The sequence below is a fragment of the Tubulanus polymorphus genome, chromosome 2, assembly GCF_964204645.1.
Source record: "Tubulanus polymorphus chromosome 2, tnTubPoly1.2, whole genome shotgun sequence".
Classification (NCBI taxonomy): Eukaryota; Metazoa; Nemertea; class Palaeonemertea; order Tubulaniformes; family Tubulanidae; genus Tubulanus; species Tubulanus polymorphus.
In genome coordinates, this window is record NC_134026.1 from 9,156,290 (window position 1) to 9,181,584 (window position 25,295).

General features: G+C 37.3%; 1 protein-coding gene across 5 annotated transcripts in view; it reads left to right on the forward strand.

Annotated features, from left to right (window-relative positions):
• Positions 1-24,029, forward strand: part of LOC141898265 (rapamycin-insensitive companion of mTOR-like) — a 38,268-nt gene extending 14,239 nt beyond the window's left edge. For 2 of the 5 annotated variants that reach the window (XM_074784094.1, XM_074784098.1), the window contains exons 9-32: positions 455-548; positions 635-701; positions 7,381-7,562; positions 8,061-8,235; positions 8,886-8,990; positions 9,082-9,128; positions 9,216-9,351; positions 9,634-9,693; positions 10,166-10,314; positions 11,034-11,160; positions 11,465-11,629; positions 13,830-13,985; positions 14,380-14,498; positions 14,989-15,076; positions 16,319-16,411; positions 16,487-16,593; positions 17,042-18,280; positions 19,099-19,255; positions 19,338-19,407; positions 19,596-19,745; positions 20,446-20,571; positions 20,652-20,769; positions 21,362-21,500; positions 21,866-24,029. In XM_074784094.1, coding sequence (XP_074640195.1) covers positions 455-548; positions 635-701; positions 7,381-7,562; positions 8,061-8,235; positions 8,886-8,990; positions 9,082-9,128; positions 9,216-9,351; positions 9,634-9,693; positions 10,166-10,314; positions 11,034-11,160; positions 11,465-11,629; positions 13,830-13,985; positions 14,380-14,498; positions 14,989-15,076; positions 16,319-16,411; positions 16,487-16,593; positions 17,042-18,280; positions 19,099-19,255; positions 19,338-19,407; positions 19,596-19,745; positions 20,446-20,571; positions 20,652-20,769; positions 21,362-21,500; positions 21,866-21,922 — 3,926 coding nt within the window. In that variant the 3' untranslated portion in view covers positions 21,923-24,029. The remainder of the gene's footprint in view (positions 1-454; positions 549-634; positions 702-7,380; positions 7,563-8,060; positions 8,236-8,885; positions 8,991-9,081; positions 9,129-9,215; positions 9,352-9,633; positions 9,694-10,165; positions 10,315-11,033; positions 11,161-11,464; positions 11,630-13,829; positions 13,986-14,379; positions 14,499-14,988; positions 15,077-16,318; positions 16,412-16,486; positions 16,594-17,041; positions 18,281-19,098; positions 19,256-19,337; positions 19,408-19,595; positions 19,746-20,445; positions 20,572-20,651; positions 20,770-21,361; positions 21,501-21,865) is intronic. The other 3 variants (XM_074784097.1, XM_074784096.1, XM_074784095.1) reach the window with 3 other exon arrangements.
• The last annotated feature ends 1,266 nt before the right edge of the window (positions 24,030-25,295 follow it).

Here is a 25,295-nt window from a genome sequence, read left to right on the forward strand (position 1 = left end):
TTTGCAAATATGGTAGGTATCTTATTCAAGACAGATCCACAGGTATTTTTCGATTATACTCAAGATTGGCTTTTGCCAGTCAATGCCTCTGGGGATTGGAGGAGGACTGCTAGATCTATCAGATCAGCTGATGAGAATACTAACCGGGTATTTCTTCTATAAATTTGATCTCTGAATGACTTCGGCAGTGTTGTGGATAAATGGTTAGAGCATTTAACTGGACTGCTTGGTCGTGGCTCCAAAATTCCCTAGAAAAGACTAAATCCCTTCCCCGATGCCTCTCCACCCAGGAGCAATTGGGTATCTGGTCACATAAATCAATGCTGAGTGATAGTAGTAGATTGGGTGTGACGATATACACACGGTTAGAGATATAGGCTAGGGCTACCAATGTCTGGTCACATTCGTTATGAAGCACTCTGATAAATCTCTTAGTGTGTTGTTTTATTGAAAGCAGGTTCAACACGGATGAAGCGATCGTGGGCTCTAAATGATGGTTTCGTCGCACAAGAAGGAACCGACCTCTTACCGCACAAAGCCAAATGCAGGTAAACTATGGCAGTGGCTTATATTTTCGCAAATTCAGCCAGTCTTTGGCCAAAATCTGAATTGAACTGTCCGTATTCCATTGTAGAATGAATTTAGTCGAAAATCATTTAGCCTTACTTTTGTTGTCATTCATAACAGCTAGACTATTAGAGGTAAGTTATGAATAAAATATCATAACTAATTGTTAATGACATTCAGCAAATAAACCTTTACAGAAACCTTTACAGAAAGGTATCTAGTGTCTGATATTCTGCTGAAAAATTCTGGATTGATTCATCTCATAGTTTTCATAGTAAGCATTTTAGTATATGAATCAAGTAAGATTATTGACAGACACGGGTACTGTGTAAACAATAATATAAACCACGTGCGCGCAATGCAAACAACAAACTGAGAAAAACTGTATTCTTAAATTACATCTAATTTGAATAGACATCTGTGCTGGTTTTTAAAAAGTCGAATCTTAATTGACTCCTTTCCTGTCAGTTACATTGCATAAGGCCACAGCATACAATTCGCGATGGATCTTTTTGAAAATTACCATGAAGATTTGGGTCCGCTCTTGAAAATAAAGGTCATTGATGATCAAATATGGCTGCCAGGGTGGCCATCTTGAATTTCTTGTTTGCACGATGTAGCTCGCAATTCTCGATGGATTTCCACAAAATTTGGTGTGAGGATCAGGGTAGGTATTTTAAGCTGTTCATGCCTATTGAATAGGGAGGTCAGTGGCTTTCAGGTATGGCTGCCAATTTGGCCATCCATCTTCGATTTCTTTTTTAGCTCGATATACGACCTGGAATTCCTGATGGATCTTTTATTAGTGTAAAACGGAGTGCTGAATTCGTGTTGACCGCTATCTCGGTGAAATGATTCACGGGCTAAGGTCTGCGTTAAGTTGGCTGTTATAAAGGCAGCTAAATGGCAACTGCTTTTGAAGGCTATTGATGAAGTCTAAATTGGGTAAATTGGCAATTTCATGCCTTTTTTTGAGATTTTTAGTGATGTAGTGTGACGCCATCTTGATCTAATAACGTAAACAACACGAGCAGAATTGTACAACATTTGCTGTCGAATTTACAAGTAGGCTTTTTATATATTACTGATACAACATAAATTCTTCAATGAGAAAACTACAAAAGAAGAAATAAAATTGACAATGACTTTTTAGGCCAGCTGTAGGCTGAGCCTGTTACTATACAAATGGAGCGGATTTAGATGACATGGTTTCCAGAGCTAAGACTCTTTGACTGAAACTGAGCATATATTTATACAAATCATTCATTAGAGCATTATCCGTTCTCCAACCCCTACGAAGCTGAATTTTGAAAGAGGGCCTCATTAAAATTTATATGAGCTTTTTCGCGAAAATCTGATAGCAAAAATATCTGTTTTAAAAAGCCAATCATGAAGAGCCAATCCTCTATGATTGGTTTAGCTGCAGAGATCAGCAGGTGTTCACGTGAACCCGCGGTATCGTCTACCGTTTTACTATCGGGTTTTATTTTAAGATCTAAAATTGTATTTCAATATCGATTTCTGTGAAATCTTTAGTTGATTTGGTTTTTGGGAGGAATATTTTTATTTGCACTACAGAAAATATTGACAATTATGCAAATTACGGGAAAAATAGCTTTTTCTCAAACCGGATGGATGACCTTGATATGCTAATTAGCCATGTGCTCAAACTGAAAATTCAATAAAATTTTATTCTGCAAAAAAAATATCAAATCCAATTCAATTTTACTTTATTGAACAAAGATAAACAGCAAATCCAATTCAATTTTGTTTTATTGAGCAAATTTCAGAAAATTCAATTCTATTCCACATTAAAATCACGAAGACCAAGGGTAAAGATTCATCTGAGGTATTTGTTCCTGCCAGCTCCAGTCGCTGTCTGTGCTACTTATGAAAGCACGATTGAATTGTGTAAATAATTAGCCTGGGATTGACTAGTCTATCGAGCTGGGAGTGTATTTCGACAAATTTAACCCACAGAATGCATCATTTGCCATTTTATGAAAAGCTGACAGGCTGGCCATAGTGCCCCTTGGGGCTCTTGTTCATTTACTGTGCTGAAAATTGCGTGGCGTAGTTGGCAGTATTTACTGTGGAGCTGTGATGATAGTGCCCTCATTTTAGTAACATGTACAGCTCACCAAAATCAACGAAGCCGTTAATCTTTAGATAAAGGATATTCTCTTAAATGAAAAAAGATTTGTTTGAAAATATTTGAACTAAAATTAATTATGCATATACTCGGGATTATTTTGACGAAAAATCATTTGTATCGATATGCAGTTGAATTTTAAACAATTCTAATTTGCATTAAAAACACCATACAAGTCGACCAATATCGTGTAGCATATAATTGTATTCGAACCCATCGTTTACTGCGGGTGACTCGCTACAATCCTGCCTATGTGTGGGATCCAGCCTATTGTCCACTGCGCTACTGCTTGTGACGCTAAGGTTCATGATGAGACGGTGACGTGGTAGGGGAGCCGCAATCAGCACGCTTTCTCATATGGCGTGGTTAAAGGTGTATCACCGATAGAACGATGCTACGAGGGAACTTTGATTTTCGCCTTTGTCCAGCGAATAGATAATACTCACACGTTCATGTTCATATTGGTTATGTCGGACTGGTGTACTGTAGTGTGAGAATAGATAGACATTTCATCAGAATGTCGCACTTGTTACTAACCCGACCACGCAGAAAGAATCTCTGTAGTTGCAAAATGTTATAATATTTATCAGTTCATTTCTAGAACTGCCGTGTCTGAAATAGTAAAATATCATTGATCATGGTTTAAAAAAGTAATGTACAGGGTAGATAGGTGGCCAGCTGTGTCAACTTTCAAGGTCAGTAATGAGTGGAGAGACAAGGTATCAATTTTTTAGCCTTAGGTCTTAGGTCTTGGCTTTGAATCCTGAAAATCCGGACAGAGTTTGTATGGAACTTAGAATACTTTCTCATCTCCCGATACAGCTAGATTTAATTTCAGCTTCAGCAACAAAAATATAAATATGACATCTGAGATGCTTTTGATTTAACGAAACCTTGTATGCCCTGAGACCTTCACCTTGCACTCTCCTAAAACAACATTCACTATGATTTATTTGGAGGCTTATAATTTATAATGATGATATGTATTTCATTTCAAAATTTATTAGGCCTACTTAAAATGTGTTACGTACTACCTTCTCTTCCTTGTATAAACAACTTTTTTGCAATTGCAAAGAATAAAATAAGTTATGAATATCCTTGACAGTGTGCTTTGAATGACACACTTCTTCCATAATCCTTGCTGTGTGCTTGGTGAACAGAATGAAATCTGCAAGGTTTCAGGAAAAAGCTTGAGGCGCTTGTATGCCCTGAGACCTTCACCTTGCACTCTCCTAAAACAACATTCACTATGATTTATTTGGAGGCTTATAATTTATAATGATGATATGTATTTCATTTCAAAATTTATTAGGCCTACTTAAGATGTGTTACGTACTACCTTCTCTTCCTTGTATAAACAACTTTTTTGCAATTGCAAAGAATAAAATAAGTTATGAATATCCTTGACAGTGTGCTTTTAATGAAACACTTCTTCCATAATCCTTGCTGTGTGCTTGGTGAACAGAATGAAATTGTAGGCGAACACTCTCAGCTGCTTATTCTTCATGAGAGCATGTTAGTCAATAAACTGTACTGGATTACATGAAACATCGAGCTTTATCAGATTCGGTAGATAATGAAGTGACTCGCGTCCCACCAGAGAACTCAATGCGTTTTCCTGTAATATTAGTACCATCAATCTTGTTAATCGACGGAATGGTTTTATGCTTTTTATCATATTCTTCGATAAGTCAAGAATATTAATGTTGTTCTTTATTCGGGGGAACTTCGTGAGTCCTTTATTCGTGCAGTTAGCGACATCAAAAGAGCTGAAAAATAGGTTCAGGTGCTGGTGTTACGAATAAAGTTTCTTTCAAATCCAATAAATCTCTTTAAATCAATGACTTTCAATCAAATTGCAGTGGTTATAGAAACAGTCAGGGTGGATCTAGGGGTGCGGTGTATTTGGGGTTCGGACCCTGCCTTCCAATTGAGGTTGCCTTTTTTCTAGGCAATGATCGTTAATGCCTACAATTTGACACTCCGAAAAAAATGTATCTTTGCGGGGTATTTCAACACTAAGTAGTCTGCCCCATATGCTTCGTCTTGAGTTTACATTTCTCCGATATAGATCCACCCCGGCAATGATAGATACAAAAATTAATTTCAACTTACCCATCTTTGTAATAACAGCGACACACTGACGGGCAACCGTAGTAAATGCGTCTGAGGATATTGCTGTGTCGGTTTGGACACCGCTTATCGCCTACTATTCCAGATTGGAACATCGGACTACCACTGAGTGACCGGTATTTCTGATAATCCAGTAAGTTACTTTCTGAACTCCAAGGCGTTGTTTCGATTTCAATAATTTCTGATATGATACCACAGTGGCTCAGTAGTATCGCAACCACGAGAATTAGGAGTTTAGATGTGGTCATTTTCTTTATTCTGTAACTGATCACATCGAACAGATGACGAAAATACCGTGTACAACGGCGCAATAAATAATGCACCATGAATTATCAAGTAATATGAACGTGTACAAGGAAGGATGAAACAGCATAATGATAAATTCTGGGTACTAGGATGAATGCAATGAATGAATATTGAAATATAGAATAATATTATCTTTATTATTCCTGAATAGAGTACAATTATTAATTATGAAATATTGATATGCTTTATAAGTTACATAAATTACATAAAGGTTACATTTGTGATAACTGTAATAAATCTGCAAGGTTTCAGGAAAAAGCTTGAGGCGCTTGTATGCCCTGAGACCTTCACCTTGCACTCTCCTAAAACAACATTCACTCACACATTCACCCGAAATATATATACACGCACGCATGTATCCAGTGCGTATTATTGATGTATCTAGTTGGAGGGATTAACTTTAATTGAAAATGATTCAGAAAAGAAAACAAAAAATTAATCAGAAAGCAAGAAATGTTTGCATTTTCTTTTAAAAATGTGTATTGACTTAGATTCTGTAATTTCTTTTTAAAATTAATTCCATAATTTGGGTCCTTTGATTTTGAAGGAGTCGTACTTTCATTGAGTATTAAAATGTTCTGAACCAATATTATTTGAGTTTCTTAGATTAATATTGTGTAAGTCTGATATTTTATTAAAGAAATTTGTGAAAACATCGGGAGCTTTGAATTTGAATATAGGTTCATAAATTTTCCAATAGAAAATTTAGCTATATCATCCAATTTCAGTATTCAAAGATTTAAATAATGGTGAGGTGTGGTCCCAGAAGCCACTTTTTGAAATGATTCTTACCATTTTTGTAAAGTAGAAATAAATCATTCAAATAGCTAGGGAATGTATTAGTCCAGATGGTATAACAGTATTGGTAATATAGAAATATCTAGCTGAAATATAATGCGAGGGAATATATGAAATTCTCTTAATAACGCCAATATTTCTAGAAATTTTTCTACATTGTTTATAAAAAATCGATGGTCGACTACTCACGTGCTTGACTCAACTAGTGGCCACAGACGTTTCTAGGAAGATGTTTTTACAATTGCAGTATCAACGAAATCCTCAGATAAATCTATATCTTCAGTGAAAAAATCTACATTGTATCTCAAAAAAATGAAAAAGTTACAGCCAATGATACAAAATTACCAATTTTTTTGAGGCCCCTTCCTAAATGTGATGTATCTTTTTTAAACTGTAACTGTGTCCGATTGTTGCAGCTGACAAAAGTGAAATAAACACCATCAGAAATAGAAATTGTCACCTTTCTGACGATTTACAAGTTTAGATTCAGTGCCAAAAGAGGGATGGACGACAATTAGTCGCATTTAAGGTTTTAGTTTTTATCTGTCCAACAATGTGGGACCTGGGGACTGCCTCAAAATGGCGACTGGTAACTGGAAACTTCCCTATTGGCTGCAATCTTAGTGTCACCAGTACTCATTTTTAGTGAGGTGAAAATTAATTGGTTTTAACTTGTAATCTTGATATTTGATTGTTATTAGCTCTGTCATACATCTCCTCACATGGAATTGGAATCACCCAATTCTTTGTCTTACCACCAGGAGGAGTTGATTAAATATTGAATAATATACAGTTTGTCTATTTATATTGGTACCTATGCATTTTTTGTACAATCTTGATGCACAGTTGTAGGTCATGTTTAGTTCTATTATTGCTGCGAGTTTCAAGGTCATTGGTTTTTTTTATATATAGGGGGCGTTGAATAGTAGAATAACTTTCCGTAGAATGTTGATTTCCTTACTCTATTGGTAGGGAGGTATATTTAGTTACCATAATCCATTGCAGAATTGTAGCTCATGACATGTTCTATTACTGTGGTAAGTTTCAAGGTCATTGCGTTTTGCATATGGTCAACAGCAAGCGTTGAATGGAAGATAACTTAGTATTTTCATATTATATTGGTACCTGGGCATATTTTGTTCTTGCAATCAATGCAAAATTGTAGCTCGTTACATGTTCTATGGTTGTGGTGAGTTTCAAGGTCATTGGTTTTTGTATATGATCGCCAGGGGGCCTTGAATATTGAAATTGTTAGATTGTTGAGCATTTGGTCATCATACCCCCAAGTGGGTATGATGTCCCTGGACCCCTAGTTTGGCTTAAACCCACTTATGAGGACAAATTGAGGCAAGGTCCACCCCTAACACCCCACAGGGATGGTTGACTGGTAGTTAACAACCTAGATGGTTAATTTGATGTTTTAGAGTTTGGTTGAGGTGATCACGACTAGCGAACCTCAAGTGGCTGTACGAGCAACTATACTTCTAGGTGAACTTTTGAAATTAGCGAACAAGTGTCTCCCACATGATTGCCGTCAACACACTCAAACTCTACCATCATTGATCAATCTTGCCACTGCTACAGATATCGCTGCCAACATTAGAAAGTAAGTCATGATTTTACTGTATTTATTAAGCGAATAATATTGTGCAATATGAAGGTCTGAATGATATATATTTTCTAAGGTGTTATATACAGAAAAAATGTTACATCTCTGCTCAGGCCTTCTTTAACCCCTTGGATGGGAGGCTGCAAGGACTATTGTGGTTTAGTTGCCTTTGTCCATCTGTCAGGGCGTAGGAGCAGGCAGTGGCGGAACTGTACGCCAAGTAAATAAAAAAGGTCTCATGAGTTAGTCATATCCAACAACATAGGTATCCAACAGCATTCCTTTCTAATCCCTGAAAAAACTTCGGGGAGAAATTTTGCTAGGCTTCTTGAAATGAGTATGCCATTGTTTTATATTACTCCCTTACAATGCCATGACATTAAGGTCAATCAATATGTGTTGCCCATTTTCCAAAATAAGTTGAAGGACAGGGTATATAATGACCCTTGACTGCTTAATCATCAGTATTTATTTATTCATATTTGGTTTTTGTAGTCGTGCAAGCACGGCAGTGAACTGTCTGAATACGATGCATAGTCTCAGTAAACGTGGCCCGGTACCGTGTAGCATGTATATGGAACAAATTCTGAGTCAAACTCGTGATAACGTGGATGGTAAACAGGACGATACTTATACGGTAGAAGAGAAACACGCGCAATATCTCAGAAAGGTATCAAAACACAAACTTGCTTATATAGGAATGTACGTAACTTGGATCGTAATGAGGACTGGCATCTTGCTAAAAAGTTTTTCTGAAACAGGTTTTCCACAAAATAATCCCAAGTTAATTAGATAATCGATGAAAACAATTTAGCAGTTAGTAGCATTGTTGCATAAAATGAATTTGTTACATTGACTCAATCGGGGTAAATACTGGTAACTGTTCATTCCTCATATAACATGTTTAGTGATAATACATATGTACCTTAAATAACTGAATACTTGGCAATGTGGCGACAGTGAGCGAATTGAAGCTTTGCACATAATGTTTAACCAAGTTCTCTATAAAGCAGCCAGTTGCTCAAGAGTTGGTTAAAGATAACCTGGTCGTAATTGCTTGCATTGTTATGTTATTTTTCTGCTGTCAGTTCCACACTTCTCGTTTAACTTGGACTCTGCAGTGAAAATTAACTCGGTGTCCAATGTTTTGACCCTAGTAGAATCAAACCTTAACCAAGAACCGTTAAAGCGGGCCTAAATGGCCCCCTGACCTGATTCAATATTGGGTAGTTGATGAAATTACTTATTATTTGGACATATACCAATGCATGAATGTAGAACCAGCCGGTTTATTAGGTGTTTTTAATGTCTATTTTATAGCCAGATAATGTAGATATGGTTGAGAAAGTGATTCGAGATTCGCTTGTGTTAACTTGTGTTGATAGCTCCGAATGGAACTGGGAATTGATGGCATATTTACTTAAAGTAAAGCAGTTTTCATTTGTATTTTATTCCGGTTATTCACCCTGCCATGGAGTTTCGATTCAGTCTTAACAACAAAGATGTTTTTTTCCAGTGGCCAAGCGACGGCTTAAGAAGTCTTGTCGACCAAACCCACATTAGGTAATTGGCATATAGAGATAGCAAGCTATCGGTTTGAATCCGAAAGGTTGGTTAGTCCGTGCATTGTTTGTTAATTTATCGTTTCAGATTCGTACGAAGGATCGTTTTCTTTTACCGACCGAGTAATCGTTTATTCGCCTGTCTCCATCTCGAACACGAGGATGCCGCTAGATTTACCGAATACGGATGTCTGCTTATCGACTTCTTGTTGCAATGTAGTGAGGTAAGTGGAGATTTGGCCATTTGATGACAACATATTGTCAAATGACAATTTATTGCGTATTGAATGTGTACTAACAATACAATGATACTGGACATACAGCCGTTCTATTATATCTTAACCTTCAACGCCGCTGGTATCAGATTTGAAACATAATTATCATAGCAATATTGATTGAAAGGGAGAGAGCCCCTTACTGCCATTTTGAAATATTTAGAATTCGTTTTAAATGTTTCTTTTTAGAATTTTTCCAAGGTCATTAACCAAAATTGTAATATTTTGTAGGCTGAAAGTGATATTATCATTAGTGAGTGGTTGGCAGACATAAGCCATTACCTGCGAGAGGTAAGTACTATGGTATGGTTCCCGGAGGCAAAATAAGCTATGCTAATGATGTATCGAATTGAAGCCCCTTCAACATCATCAGATCCTAGCAATTTGCTTAATCAAAAATCAACAAAACAAAAGCCAGATCTCTCATTGTAGTTGTAATTAGTCTTAACCTGTCAGTGCATCTACAACACCGTGTGATGTATAAATCGGCGATGGACTTGACTCGTACACCGCTCCACAATGTATTGATGTAATTAATGATTAGTTTTTATCACTAATGATGAATGACAGCTCCTGTCAAAGACAGTTAGATATTAGTAATTAACCATACACTGCACTGCCGTGTAGTCGCACTAAAGCGTTATGCCCATTATTCAAAACACTAGTGAGTAATTGTACAGTATTTTCAAATTATATCCAGCTCTGCAAGCATTGATTAATCAGTAGTGAAAGGCTTAATTTGTCTTCTTTTGTTGTTTTGTAGATTCGACATGAGAAAGCGCCTCAGAACGCTTTGTTCAGCCCGTCCAACGTATCAACACGTGCTTGTAGGGACTATTTCTTATTCATTGGACGTTTTTCGAATTCAATTCGCGGTGAAAAACTGCTCGAACAATCTGGAACTGTGCAATTGTAAGTATTTTAAAAAAAACTTATACCATTTTTTAGCTTACTTGGAACTAAAGTTCCTGCAGGCTATTGTATTTTCATTATCCGTCATCCATCCATCTGTCCGTAGACAGAATTCACTTTTCATAAAAAGTTTTCCATACGCTTTCATATTAAGTCTTAGAGCAATCTGAGTATGGCAAGTTTCAAGGTCATTGGTTTCTGTGTAAGTTTAGCTGGGGGTTTTTGAATTTTGAATTTATCAGATTGCAGGGGCGTATCCAGAACCCAAAAGGGCACTTTGATGTCTGAACAGGCAATAAGATTGTATTAGGTTTACTGACTGAAACGTACCAATGAAGTTGGTTGATAAAATGAAAAAGGGCAAAGAAGATTTTATAGACTTGTACAAGTCTCAAAAATCACCCTGGATCCACCCTTGGATTGTTGGACAATTCAGACCACTTTCCAAGTGGGCATGCAGCACCTCTTATTTATGAACTTGCCAAAAAATGAAGTCACCAAAACACTGGACCCAGTTCCACAGTTGTGAGTTAGAGTTAACTCTGAGTTAAAGTTAGTTGATTTTCAATGAGTTAACTCTAGAGTTAAAATTAACTCAGAACTGTGGAACTGGGTCCTGATGTTTAATATATCACTGGACCGGTCATTCTAAGGACTGGTTGATCATTCTGGAATATGTACGAGCAAGTTTTGTGAAATATCACTCAATTTTATTTTAGGTTGGTCGACTTGGTCACAGTTACAACTCACGATATTTATATTAAATTGATTATATCTAGTCTGAATTATACTCGTCAAGGTCTGTCTCGTCTCATCCTTACGCAAGCTTTAACCGCCACTTCAGAGGTAGTAAACCATTTATTCATCTTTTTCTGCAGAAATTTTTGAAAAGTATGTGCTGATTTACCTGATCTGAATCTACTTGATTGTGTCCTTTGAGGATCTTCAAGTCAATATCGGTATATTTATCTTGAAAATGTAAAGAGGGAGGAATTCTTTATCGGATGATAAGGACACCCAGCATAATGTTTAGAATCAATCCCTCAAAAATACGCTGAACATGTCCATCGTACATAGGTTTATCAGCCAATATTGTCGGCAATATACCATGCATACAATGTTTTACATGTGGCTTACAAATGATTTTCAGAATGCCAGGCTCTATGCTGCTAAGTTCATGAGAGTGTTACTGAGAGCTGACGTACCATTTATAAGTAGCTGGGGTATGGAATTATTAGTGACTCAGTTGTATGATGAGAGTAGTGTTGTAGCTTTGGAAGCGTTGTCTGTGATAGAGGAAGCCTGTGAAGATGAGGTAAGTCAAATTCATTGGATAAGCATACTTTTCTTCATTCTGCTGAAAATTTTACTTTCGGCCTCGTAAATGCGGAAAGCAGCTGGGTTGATAAAGAATAATTGCAAAACCCGAACTAGAATACCAGTATCCGAAAGAAATTACTTTTAATCCGTTAGCACTCAAGTCACCGGTGTCCGCCTTTGCCTATTGCTCCTCAAGCTGCCCAAATCCGCCTGGCACTTTTTAGCCCACTTGGGACTTTAGTCCCAGCGGGCTATTGCATTCACTTTTCGTCCGTCGCCCGTCCGTAGACGGAATCCAGTTACTTTGGGAAGTTTTCAAGACGCCTCGATGTAATGTCTTGATATTTGGGTTACACATGTATCAGCACTTTTTACACATTTTTGAGGTTTTTGAGGGAAATTTTGAAGACGCTTTCATCAATTATCTTGATCTTTCGTATGTATTTGACTCTCCCTAGGGTACATCAGCATAAGAAATATTGGGTCGATAAGACTCAAGATGGCCGTCCTATGAACTTTTTTTGTACCAAAAAATGACAATTTTCGTCTGAATTCAGTAGCTTTCTACTGGTTTGCCATTTTTTATTGCAATTTGTAGTGGCTTTATGGAAAGGGATCTTTAATACCTGAGAAAGGTATTTTTGATTACCCAATTATCACGCGATTGGCGGCCATCTTGACGTCATCGGTACTCATTCGTAGGTTGAAGAAAGTTTTTCCACATTATATTGATGCCTAAGCATATTTTGTTAGCACAATCAATTGGAAAGTTGTAGCTCATAATGTGTTCTATGATATTGGTGAGTTTCAAGGTCATTGCTTTTTGTATATGGCCACCAGGGGGTGTTGAATAATACAATAACTTATTATTTCTAAATCATATTTGTACCCATGCATATTTTGTTACCACAATCAGTTGCAAAGTTGTAGCTCATGACATGTTCTATGATTGTGGTGAGTTTTAAGGACAATAGTTATTCTATATGGTCACCAGGGGCGTTGAATAGTAGAATAACTTAGTATTTCCTTATTATATTGGTACCTAAGCATATTTTGTTACCATGATCAATTGCAAAGTTGTAGCTCATGACATGTTCTATGATTGTGGTGAGTTTCAAGGTCATTTTGCATATGGTCTCTAGGGGGCGTTGAATTGTAGAATAACTTAGTATGTCCATATGAAATTAGTGATGAGGCATATTTTGTTATCACAATCGATTACGAAATCGTAGCTGCTGATATGTTCTATGATTGTGGTGAGTTTCGGGGTCATTGGTTTTAAGTATATGGTCACCAGGGGGCATTGAATATTGAAATTGTTAGATAGATGAGCATTTGAAACCACTTCCCAAGTGGGCATGGCGTCCCTGGACCCCTAGTTTCGTATACTGCACGAAAACAGTTATAGTGGGATTCAAACCCAATAGCTTAATATGATAAACTAGACACCCAAGTCCTCGAAATACTGAACAGAAATCAACATCCTCCTATTTCAATTTTGAGTATGAACATGACACATCTGAGTGCTCACTTCAAATCCAAGTAACTTTGGGTGAATTTGGGGAGCCAAAAGGACACGATTTTGGTGGCCCACATCATCAAATCTTACATCACATGAAAGCCTTGACTATTTACTTCAAAATAACACGAACTTGTAATGCATGGAAATAAACAGCTAAATAAGCTACATGTATTTGGTATCGTGATGAACTTGGCTTTTCTCTTGAATTTTTTGAGGAGTAATTGACACTGCATAGTGAAATTCCCGAGTGCTAATGGGTTAATGTCTAAATGCAGCTACAACAATTTCACCAATTCTTCCCTATTTTCCCATACTGGCATTTGAACATCCAATGATTTTATGATCTTCATATGCAAACTATCTAATCATAATGTTAAAACTGAAGAAATCTTGAAAAAGGAATCTATGACATACCTTACTTCTCAGAAAATGCAAGGGTCTCCAGCAGGGTAATTACATAAAATCTGCCGTGTCTATTAGTAATTGTAAAAAGAGGTTTTTCATATTTGTTTCATGCCAGTACTGTGTAAAATCTGAAGAAATCTTCGAATTTTTTAAGGCAATGATCAAAATGATTATTCAAAGGGAAATCCATTCATTCACGCGATACCGGTATAAACTATTTTGTTATAGGTTTCATTTCGGTTTATATACAGAATTCATTTTCTCTTAGGTAAATTTGCACATGGTAGTCAAACTCCGTCCAAGTCTCCTCCATTTGAGAGAGGAAGGTTCTTTGATGCTCATTCGATTCGTGTCCATCCCGAGTGGGTTCAAGTATCTGTCGGATGCAAAATACGTACAAAATGAACTCGATAGATGGAGAAAGGTACGTAGGAGTCAGTATATGTCCTTTTCATTTGAAGACTGAAAACAGCTATGCACCATAATGCACCATAATGTTGGCTGCCTTGTTTCTCAATTAGAAATTTGCTAGTTTTATGCTAGTGGTATATCTGGTTTGGACATCTCGGCTTCCATGGTATTAATGTTGGGCGCTCTCCGAGTTACGCTTGATTGTTATTGGTCTTTTCTCTTGTTTACTGGTAATCAAGTGAAAACGTACCAGTAAACCACATAGGTTTTGTACGTTTGTGTGTGCATGCAGCATAATGGGGCTTCAACTAGGAATATCCATCACAGAAACTTTGTTTTAACGTCTCTGACGTCATTGAATTTGATATCGATTCAGCAGTTGTTGTATTCATTTGTCTCTCTCACAGGGTTTCAACGCGCGTTACGTCGGGATAGTCGAAGAGCGGTTACAAGAAGCTCTAACAAGCTATGAGAAAGGAACTTACTACATACTTTACTACTCAGAAAATGCAAAATCTCCAGCGGGGTCAGTACCAAAATCTCTATCTGCCATGTCTGTTTATCTTTGTCAAATGATATTTTATCATGTTTATTATAACAAAATCAGAGGATTGTAAATAAACATTTGGAAACCGGAAAAACATCTTGAACTAGAAAAATTATGAGTTAATCATAGTAATGATGATAATTTATTCAGCCTAAAATCCATATGAAATATGCTCTTTGGCCAATCATGATACACAAAAAGGGAACACAGAAAACTGAAAGCAGTTTTATAAAAAGCTTCGGTAAAGTATTCCAGGGTACTGGGGCGAGGTAAGAATAGGCTGAGACCAGATTAACACAGGAGATGACGAGTAAGAATTGATTGTTAGATCTTAAAATTTTAGTGGTTGATTTGTTTAATGAGTTAGCCCAGCACAGCCTTCGAATATTGAAGTATTTATCATGAAAATGGAATATTTTGATTACTAGGATTTGGTCTTTTGACGAATATGGTGGTTTTCCTCTTTCAGGAAAGTGAAAAAAGATGTCTTTGTGCCTTTGCATTTTTATGGTCAGTTAGTTCAACACAAGGCTGGATATCGTCTGCTTCAAAATCAGGTACAAATATGATAAAAAATAATTTGATTTCTTACCGAGGAGGGTGGTTCATTTTTCCGCTTCTTCATTGATTCTTTAGTAGGTCTTATGTGCCTTGGTAACAATTGAAATCATATTGTCACTGGATGTACAAGTATAACCGCAAGGGCTCATTTTCATATTCATGGGCTGACCGATTTACTCTGGCTTTATGATTTAGAATGAGCAAATCCAGTGACAGAAACAATGACTTCATCTCCCTTGTTGTCAACATTGCTGTAGTTAATTGTTAATTCTATTGTAGTTAATTGCTTATTTTATTCCAACATTATGTATAACTTTTGGAGAGCTATGATTGATCCATCAAATTCTTATCCGAGTCAAAATTCTCAGTTTGTTTGTGAAACTCGCTCAAGTTGTCATAGTTGGCGGACGATCATGAATTATCCAAATGACAACTTACACTTAATATTATTTAATTGGATATACAAATTTTGACTCAAAAATAGTTACGATTTAAGCAATTCGATGACTCATGGGGTAATGACTTAGGTAAGTTTTACAGGAACAACCAATGAATGGTAAACCAATTTCTGAGTCCTTTTTCATGAGAATCCATACTATTAAGTCAGTAGACTTCCAAATATCCACCTACCACACTTTCTTCGTGATAATACACGGTTTGTGATATTTTTAAGTTGATTTTGATGTATCTTCTCTACTACAATGAATTATGTCGCTTATGCTCATGAAGACTATTGCTTCTGGACTATAAAGTGGAACTGTAAAACTGTAAAACTTAACTGATTAAGCTAAATCATTCGTTATTCATATGAAACCTATGCAGGATATGTTCTAGAAATTCCAGAACATTCATTCGAAATGCTCTTCGATGTTCCTGAATATGGTAGAAATGGCTATATAATCTTCTGGAAAGAATAAGATAATGCTAGAATATAAAAGAACATTCTGGAAATACTAGATCTTATTACAATAACCTATTACTATTCAGTGGCATTGGAACTGTAGCGACTGCACCGGCAAAAGCCACGGCAATAATTCACTGACGTTTTTTTCTTTCTATACTATGTTTTTGACAAAATTGAAGTAAATTCACTGCGACAATCAAAAATTGCTTCCGAAGCGCATGCTATTTTGAACTCTATTACACTATGATGCAATCTTTAAACTTTGGCTAATAAACAATATTATGTATATGAGATATTGAAAATCCCTTCTAACCACTATATAATACTATTTCAGCCGTATTTAAGTGAATACTTCGAGACAATTCGATACCAATACGCTTACGCTGATGATGAAGTGCTGGCACTGAAAACAGCTCTATGGGCAGTGGTATGTTTCCTTCTGATAATACGATAAATGGTGTGTTTGAATGTGTTTCCAGTGAATATCTTGTCACAATTTCAGGGTCACCTCGGCAGTTCTCAGTGGGGCATTTTGATGTTACAAGATGAGAATATTGTATCGGACATCATCAAGCTGGCAGAAGAATCCAGTATTTTTACAGTTCGAGGGTACGTACCTTTTAGCTTCAATATTATTTTTTGGTGAAACACAAGAATAAGATGAGTAAGATGAGGAATTTTACTCCAAATTTACTAACCGCTCTTTAAAGTTAAATAAAGTGTTAAATTCAAAGGACGTATGTTGACTACGATAACTTGGCCACTTTTTCCTATCTCTTTACTTCATTTTTCATATGACATCAAATTGTTCAAGAGAATGGATTGATAAGAATGATAGTGAATTAGAGTATAAGCCTAGTGAACAAATTTTCATAGAAATTTTTATTCCTTATGATGAAATCCATAATGTTATAGGTTCACTAATCCAATCTCATTTATATCCAAACTTTTCACCAGTCCTAATTTAATAGATATGACTCTACTTGAGTCTACTGTATCCACATCTAGTTTCGATCAGTTTCCAGAAACATATATCCTCGTTAATTTTACCTTTTAGTACGGCGTTCTATGCTCTCGGCTTGATAGCATCGACGCACCAAGGTGCTAACTTACTAAGGCAGTTCGGCTGGGAATGTCTGCATCATAGTCGCTCGGAAACGTGGCCGGTTCACGATAATTCCTCCTCCGATTCTGACTCGGAGGCTCCGCCCATTCCGTCGAGTGATTCTGACGGCTGCAGCGGTGGCGGACTCACCCCAGTTTCACTCGAAGTTATGCCGGATTTCACGGACGAAACGTCGCGGCCGAAAAGTTTCAGTCAGAATTCAAATTCGAGCAGCGATGATGATGAACGATTGCGCGCTCCATCGACGTCTTCCGGCGGCAGACGTACTCAACATCTGTCGAGTCTATCGAGTATCGAGGAAATCGTTCCCGCAACGAAATCGACAACGACGACGACGACACCGACGGCCACTTCACCGGATGGAAATAAAGTCAACAATAGTTCGTACGAAGACAGCGGTGAATCGGTGTTTTCGTCTAGTCCTCGAAAAGCGAACAGTTTTGCCGGCGCGATACAAATCATCGACGATATGCACCCTCGTAGTGCGTCGGAGCCAGCGAAACGCTCCTACTCACCGTCAATGAACAATGCTGCTGAGAATCAGTTAGTCTTCGACCGAGTAGTCGCCGAGAAGCAGCTACTAAACGGACCGGGCGATGATCTCTGCCTGCGCAGACGCAGTTCCAGTAATCAAGAAAATAAACGACCGGGCGTTACGTTCGATGACAAAGAAGAGCTTCGGCCAAAAAGTCTAAGCTTCGGGAACGTGGGCCGAGAAGGTAAAACGCGTTCGGACAGTATGAACACCGACGGCACGACGAGTGGATTCAGTTCGTACGATTCCGACCAGCCGGCGCATTCCCTATCGTCATCGCTACTCGATTCATCGTCGATTCGTGCCGCTCCCGCATTCGACCGTACGTTGTCTCATCCGTCGGAGATTAATCGAAGACGCGCGAATCTGAAACGGATGCCGACGTTACATTTGCCAAAATCGATTTCGATGACTCGCATCGCCGGCAGCGGTGATGACGATGATGCCGCCATTTTGTCGCCGTTTGGTAAAAAACAAGATACGTTCGCGTATGCGACGCTGAAAACGCTGCAACGTCAGCGCACGTACAGCACGGATAAAGAGTCAGACTTAGGACTGAAAACATTGTACGACGAGGAACCAACGCTTTCCATGAAAAGATCGTTGAGCATTGATTTCGGTGTTTCCCGATCAGTGTAAGCATAATATTAGATGTATTTACAATAAGTATGAGGCTGATGAAAAACCCTCAATATGAAGAAGACTTAGACAGTATTTGACGTTTGACTCAATTCTATGAGTGATCGTCAAAACTGTTGTCAAAAATGTCTCGTAGAATTGAGTTGAAACGTCAAATACTCTCTTAGCTTTTCTTCAAACAGTAGAATCTTCAGATTCGCATTATCCTACGCCTAAGACAATAAGCTTATACATGTAATACAAATTTTCTTACTCCAATAATCGTGGTAATAATGACCCATCCCTGCTGTGACTGCCCCAGAATTCACGTACGTATCTCGGTGAGAATTTGGATCCAAGGCATGCAGAGTACTGTGTTAAGTGTTTTTATTTAATCAAAGTACCGGTACCGTAGTCACTTTTCTATGGAAACCAAAGATGGGGTTGTATTTCATGTAAAGATATTGGCCTACGTTGTCATTGGAAATCTAACTGCAGTAATTCAGTGTTTGATCCAAACATTAATTTGGATATTTCCCAAAGTGGGAAATCTCTGCGTAAATCTGAATCAATGTTTAGATAAAAACAATGAAGACCAAATGTAAGCATCGTTTTTAACATATTTTCTGCCAGATATCTTGTTTTTCCATGATTGCCAGTTAACTGAGTAAACAGATTTGCAGTGTGAATAATAGAATCTTCTTCATCCTCTTTGCTGTTTGTCAGGACATTGGCTGACTATGTTGTTAACTATAAGATACGTCCCAGTAATGGGAATAGAGTGTCCTGCCCAATTTAAGCATCTTTGGCAGCTTTTTTTATTTCATTCTTGTAGATCTTTTTCATTTGGTGAAGCTGATTCGCAACAGTTATCCATGAAAGGCAGTCTTAAAAAAACTATGTCTAAAGTGATGAAAAAGATGTCAGCGGTCGCCGGAACTGCCGAATTTGTAGGATTAGCTCTGCCAGTTGATGTTGGTTTGATCTTCCATGTAAGAAGTTATCGACTATTTGTAAATCCTCAAATTTAATCGTATTATTGCTAGAATTCATTGATAAAATTCATGTTTCCAGGTAACTGAAGATGAACTACGTATGCAAACTACTTCGGATGTAATTCGATTCATGGACCATAGGAAATTAGGTAAATTTTCAAATCCAAGATACATTCTTTCGGATGCATTAAAGGATTGCAATACGGTCATGATCATTAGGCATTAAGCTGTTCATATTGACAAGGGCTTATAAAAACGAAAATTCATAAATATCTGATCTTTATGGAGAAATACAAATTGCGGATGATCAATTCAATTAATACTGTGAATACTATAGTAGGACATGTAGTGTGGAAAGATGAACAACTGGATGAGGATTCCGATACTGGTTTAGAAGTTCATGATATGAACAATTGTCTTAGTTGTTACCGATTTAAGAAAGCCACACAAGCTCACACCGTACTCACGGTATCTGAAGTCGACACAGGTAAATATTTAGCAGTAGCATTCAACCATCCTGAAATGGTGGCTGCCTCCAGTAATCATATTGGAGTGTGTCTTCATTGCTATAGTCCGTGCCTATCTCTTAAAGCAGTTTTTAGCGGGCTATTGCAATTGCATTCACTTTTTGTCTGTTCATCCATAGATGGAATACAGTTTAGGAAATTTTTAAGACATTTCAATGGATTGTCTTGATGTTTGGTTGATACATGTACCTAACCCTAGACACATCTGCAGCAAAAGTGGTCTCTCTCCCACTTCGCAACCCTCTGTGCGACAACCCTAGGGTTCTACTGAACTTTCCATTGCTTCTGTAAATTGCTTCTGTAAGCTTCCAGATCTGCCTAGCACTACTATTTTTCTTGTTCAAGACCTCATTTGAACTCAGAATTACCCCCATTAGTAAGTTCCTCAACCGCGGGCCATTCGCTCAAAGGTTGTTTAATTTTAGCTTGGTATGATTTTGATAGGGTTACCAGCTTGTTCCGATATGATTTTGATAGGGTTACTATAGTTCCCTTATGTACTACACGCCGATTACAGTTCAGTAACATTTCACAAAATAGGGAATAACCTGTATGATGCTTCCAGATGATTCTTCTGTTTACAGTCAGTGCAATGAACATGTCACACCACCCTTGTACCGGTGTACATTGTTGTTAAAGACAACATTCTATTTATTCTAGATGATGCGGATGGGTACCAGAATTACAGTCATTCACTCTCCCGACAATCGAACCCAGAAACTAGTGATAGCGGTACACCCGGAAGTATTCAGAGTATTGGAAGCACGTTGTCGGGTATGCTTACCGGTACTTGCTTGAATTATGAATGATCTAACTATATCTCACAGCTTGTTATTGATTGCAACAAAATGTTTTGATCTATTCAGCCGGTAAAGAGAATAATTCATCGAGAGGAAAGGCTGTGATCAGAAAGGAAATACTCAAATTCATAACCAACCTCAGCGGAACTATAGGTGCTGAGAAGTCTGAGAAAGCTTTACTGATGTAAGTTTACAGCTATGATTTTGTTTGATAAGGTGGAAAGTTATGTATGAAGTAGAATACAGGAAGAATTTCTTATACAGCCCTCGATATACCGCCCTCCCACATACCGCCACCCCGCCTACCGCCAGGTTTTCTCAATGTACATCTCTATACAAATACAGAGTAAAACACCTCCGATATATTGCCATACTTACTCTCTCTACTGCCAAAATCGTTCTGCACCGATGTGGGCGGTGCATGGGGGGTTGACTGTACATGTACAATTGACAATTAACTGCGGGTACAGCATTTGACCTCCAGGTACACGTAACAGGTACATGGTAGGGAATGATAAGGAGAACATACCAGTAAAGGGATATTTCCAAAAATATTGTGTACCTTCAAAGTATACTAATATTTCTGTATGCATGTATTGATGTGATACCTTATTTTTGGGAGACCTCCCTCAGAAATTCTATGTTTACATGTAAATGGCAAGTATTTAGCTCTGCTGTTGTGTATGTACTCTTGTGTATGTACTGTTGTGTATGTACTATAAATGGACCCTTGTTCATGCTGTTAGCTTGAATATCATTTTATTCATTATGAATAGGAGGAAGCAGTCTCACCCGAAAGCATTCAGCGATTTATGTCTTTACTCGGAAGTCTGTCATTTCCTTGGGCATTATTCATTTCAACTGAGCGCCCGAAGATTCATCCAGGAACTCTTTCTGGATTTGAAATTCGTTGAGGTAAATAGCGTTATTATCTATGATGAAAATAAGCGACGCAATTATTTTGTCTTCTTTATCAAAATGAGAATATGAAAATGAAAATGATTTACAACTCAATATCAAATCTGTATAAATGGTTTTCCTTGTACAAATCATGGTGTCTTTGATATGGAATTTTTACAATTCTGGGTCCTTTCTTTCATTCTTGATGATGGTTACTATAATGCCATTGGTTTTCCAATAGAGAAAATCATTCCAAGCTTATTAATTTCCATTGTAAAAATGCATTATGATACATCTATGGGAATTTAATTTTTGCCCCTTGTTGAATGGTCACCAGCTGAAGATTTAACTATAAATATATATTTTTTTGTCTTTTATAGTTTTTCGATGAACCAAAGTTGATATTAGGATTACAGGATAACGAATCGGAATGCTGATTGCATTAAAGCGCTGCCTGTCTCATGCCACAGTATTCATTCAATAAATGATGTATTTTCATGACATTCCTTTCTCGATAAAATGTGATTATAAATAACGCAACAGAAATACTACTTACATCTCATATACATATTTTTGTAACGTAATCCAGCTCTTTGATTTGTTTCTGGTTGAAAACTTTGGCAAGTGAATAATCAAAATGCCTCAACATCCTTCAAACAGGTCTTTAAACTTGGAATATCCATTAAACTAAACCAACTAAGAAATCAAACGTCTTGTCTCGTAAAAAAAATTGATAAATGTAATTTATTGAAAAACAGAGATGTTATGAAGTTTGTATAATAAGGAGTCTATTCAGGACCGTACATAGAGGGAGGAGGCAGTTGCCCTTTTTGCAAATATTATTGGTATTTCCAATAGAAATTTAATGAAGAATCCTTCTCTAGGGACTGACAAGCATTTTGTTAAAGGCCTAACATAGTAAAGGCATAAAGAAAAATCATTATATGGATTTTTGACTTAAGGTAACTGCCGTTTTTCGTTCAAATGCAAGGTACGGCCCTGCTATTGTACCTGTATATGAAACAGTCAACTGAGCTTAATGCTGCCGAGTTTTACCATCCTTCCTCTGCTGGGAGTCGATCCTGATGAAATTAAAACTCTGCCTAGAGTCTAGTGATGCTTTCAGGGAGGATGCAGTTTGTACCAGTAATCCGGAGTGTGATATAATCTGGGCATTATGTTCAGTCCTGTTAAATCCGAATTTCTCATGAACTGGATTAATTTCATCGGTCAAAATGCAGATAAAGCCGGGTTTACTGTATACACGTACATGAACATATAATTATATGTAATACCGGTATTACAAAATGCACTTTAGTAGAATTTTGTTCATGTTTGGACCTTCTGTGATTTGCTTATTGATTACTTGCTTCTTACTTATGCAATCTTACTTCTGGACAAAATTATGGTCCAGCAACAAAGACTATGTTTGTTTTCGTTGTAATAACCACTGTTGAATTATTGTTGAATTACTGGTTTACTGCCCACGAGGATATACAGTAGGCTTCACTCAAGTCAGATCTTTTGGGTTCAAGAAAATGTGTCCGACTTGGATATTTGAGTGGGATGTTATGTACTTGTTAGTGGCACATAAAATATTTCAACAAACATCCGAGTTGTTTGGATCCGACTTGGGTGGATTTGCTGTACTATTCAGTGTATTGACAGAATAATTGTATAATTTTTTCTTAAGTAGAAATATCCAAATTTACTGGTACACATGTATTTGGTATGGAATTATTTTTAAGCTATTATAAACTGAAACAATGGTAAAGATTGTTGAAATCTGTCACTTTTATGCAAATTGATGTATGTAGAGGTCTAACAGGTGACGTCATAGATTGTTGCAAACTTGCATATACAGTGGAACGTCGTTAATACCTGGGGCAATAGAAAATTTTCTATTAACGAAAATTCCTAACATACAATCTCACGTAAATTACGTGCCAATAGTTGCTGATCGATTCCTAGCACGCTGGCATGTTCGCTGTTTGTATAAAATAAACTGACAAGTAGACCACGTGCTGTTGTTGATCGATTAAACTCTCGCACGATGTCAAATGTTATACTACGCATGTATTTATGTCTGATACAGGGGATCCACTTGATCAGCAATTGTAATAACCACATTGATGAGCTAGAGAAATGAAACTTAGGGAACGAAAATTTTCCTACTTTTAACAAATTTTTCGTATCATCATGTTCGTATTAAACTAATTTTTCACCAGTAATTTGCACTGCATTTTGCCAAGATATACAAAAATCATCGTTGAATTGAGGTCCACTGTATAGTTACAACAAAAGTTACGTATGGATTTTGATGCCGGGGCTCCTTTTTTGTACAGAAAAAACCAATCAAGATTTCAGAATTTAAGCAGCATCGCGTGCATGCATGCAGTATCACTAAAATGTTGCTAGTGAATTATGGAATTTCATAATTCATTATGGTGCATTTATGAACAATACATGTACATACAAAATGATTGTAAATTTTACTAAATCTATTATGTCTCTACGAGAATAATTCGTATTTGTCCATATTATAACGCAAATGTGTCCTTTTAATTCTTTGGATCGTGGAATCCTAGTGAAGTAATTGTCGATTAATTCAACGAGAGAGATGATAAAGCAGATGAGACCAGGATTCTAGGAAAAAAGATATTTTCTGTATTCTATAAGGATTCGCGAGAAGCATCGATCCACCACTATTCGCTATGTACATCTTGGTAGCTGGCCCGTGCTGAGTGGGGGTTCAGGGTAGCGAATGAACTCCCTGAAGTGCCCTTCTAAGTGTGTGTAAAAAAATTAGGGTCGATTTTTGCGAAATTTCGATAAAAATTTCATGCTATTTTTGGAAGATGGAAAACAATCCATTCTCAAATGATCTATTCGGGTACCCAGGCAATTCATATTTTAGATCTGTACTTTTTCAGAAAAATGTGTCCCTTTTTACAGTAAAAATGTGCCCTTTTTCTTGAAAAAGAACTACCCTTCAAAAAAGCTTGGCATGAGCCTGGCTAGAAATTTCCCTTAACCTTGTTGCTGTGCCACGACACTTACGGTACAGTATTTATCATAAAAAATTCTTAATTTCCAATTTTTTTCATATCAGCATTCACACTTGTGTTTCCTGTACTCGAACCAATGACCATGAAACTCACCGCAATCATAGAACATGTCACAAGTTACAGCTTAGCGTCGTATGTGCACACAAAATATGCATAGATCCCAATCTAAATAGAAATACTACTATTTCACCATTCAACGTTCCCTGGTGAATGAATGCAGAAACCAATATACCTTGAAAATCCCCATAAACATAGAAAGCTGCATGATCTTGGATCTGCATGATCACAATCTTGGTATTGATTGTGATCGCGATATACATTTCGATATTTAAACTCCTATTGGCGAGAACAGGTCTCAAGACTGCAGAGCTATTTTGTTTCCGATCAACTTAATTTTTCTTGTGACGCTGGGCCCCATCTACAAACCTAACCCTCAAGACAATTGATCCAAGCGTCTTCAAAATGAGCATAAGAGCTGATCTTACCAAACTACAATGGCCACAAGTTGGCCATCTCATTCTGGCCAACTTTTGGGCTGCAGATGCAGATAGGTTTTTACATAACCTAAACATCAAGACCATACACCCATCAAAGCGTGACGAAAACTTCACTAGAAAATAGATGCACAAGGGACAAAAAGTAAACTCAACAGCCCTCTGGGACGCAAGTCCCTAGTGGGCTGAAAAAACTGATTATCTGGTCCAACATTTGTTCGCAGTGAGGTGTCCACTCCACAGATTGT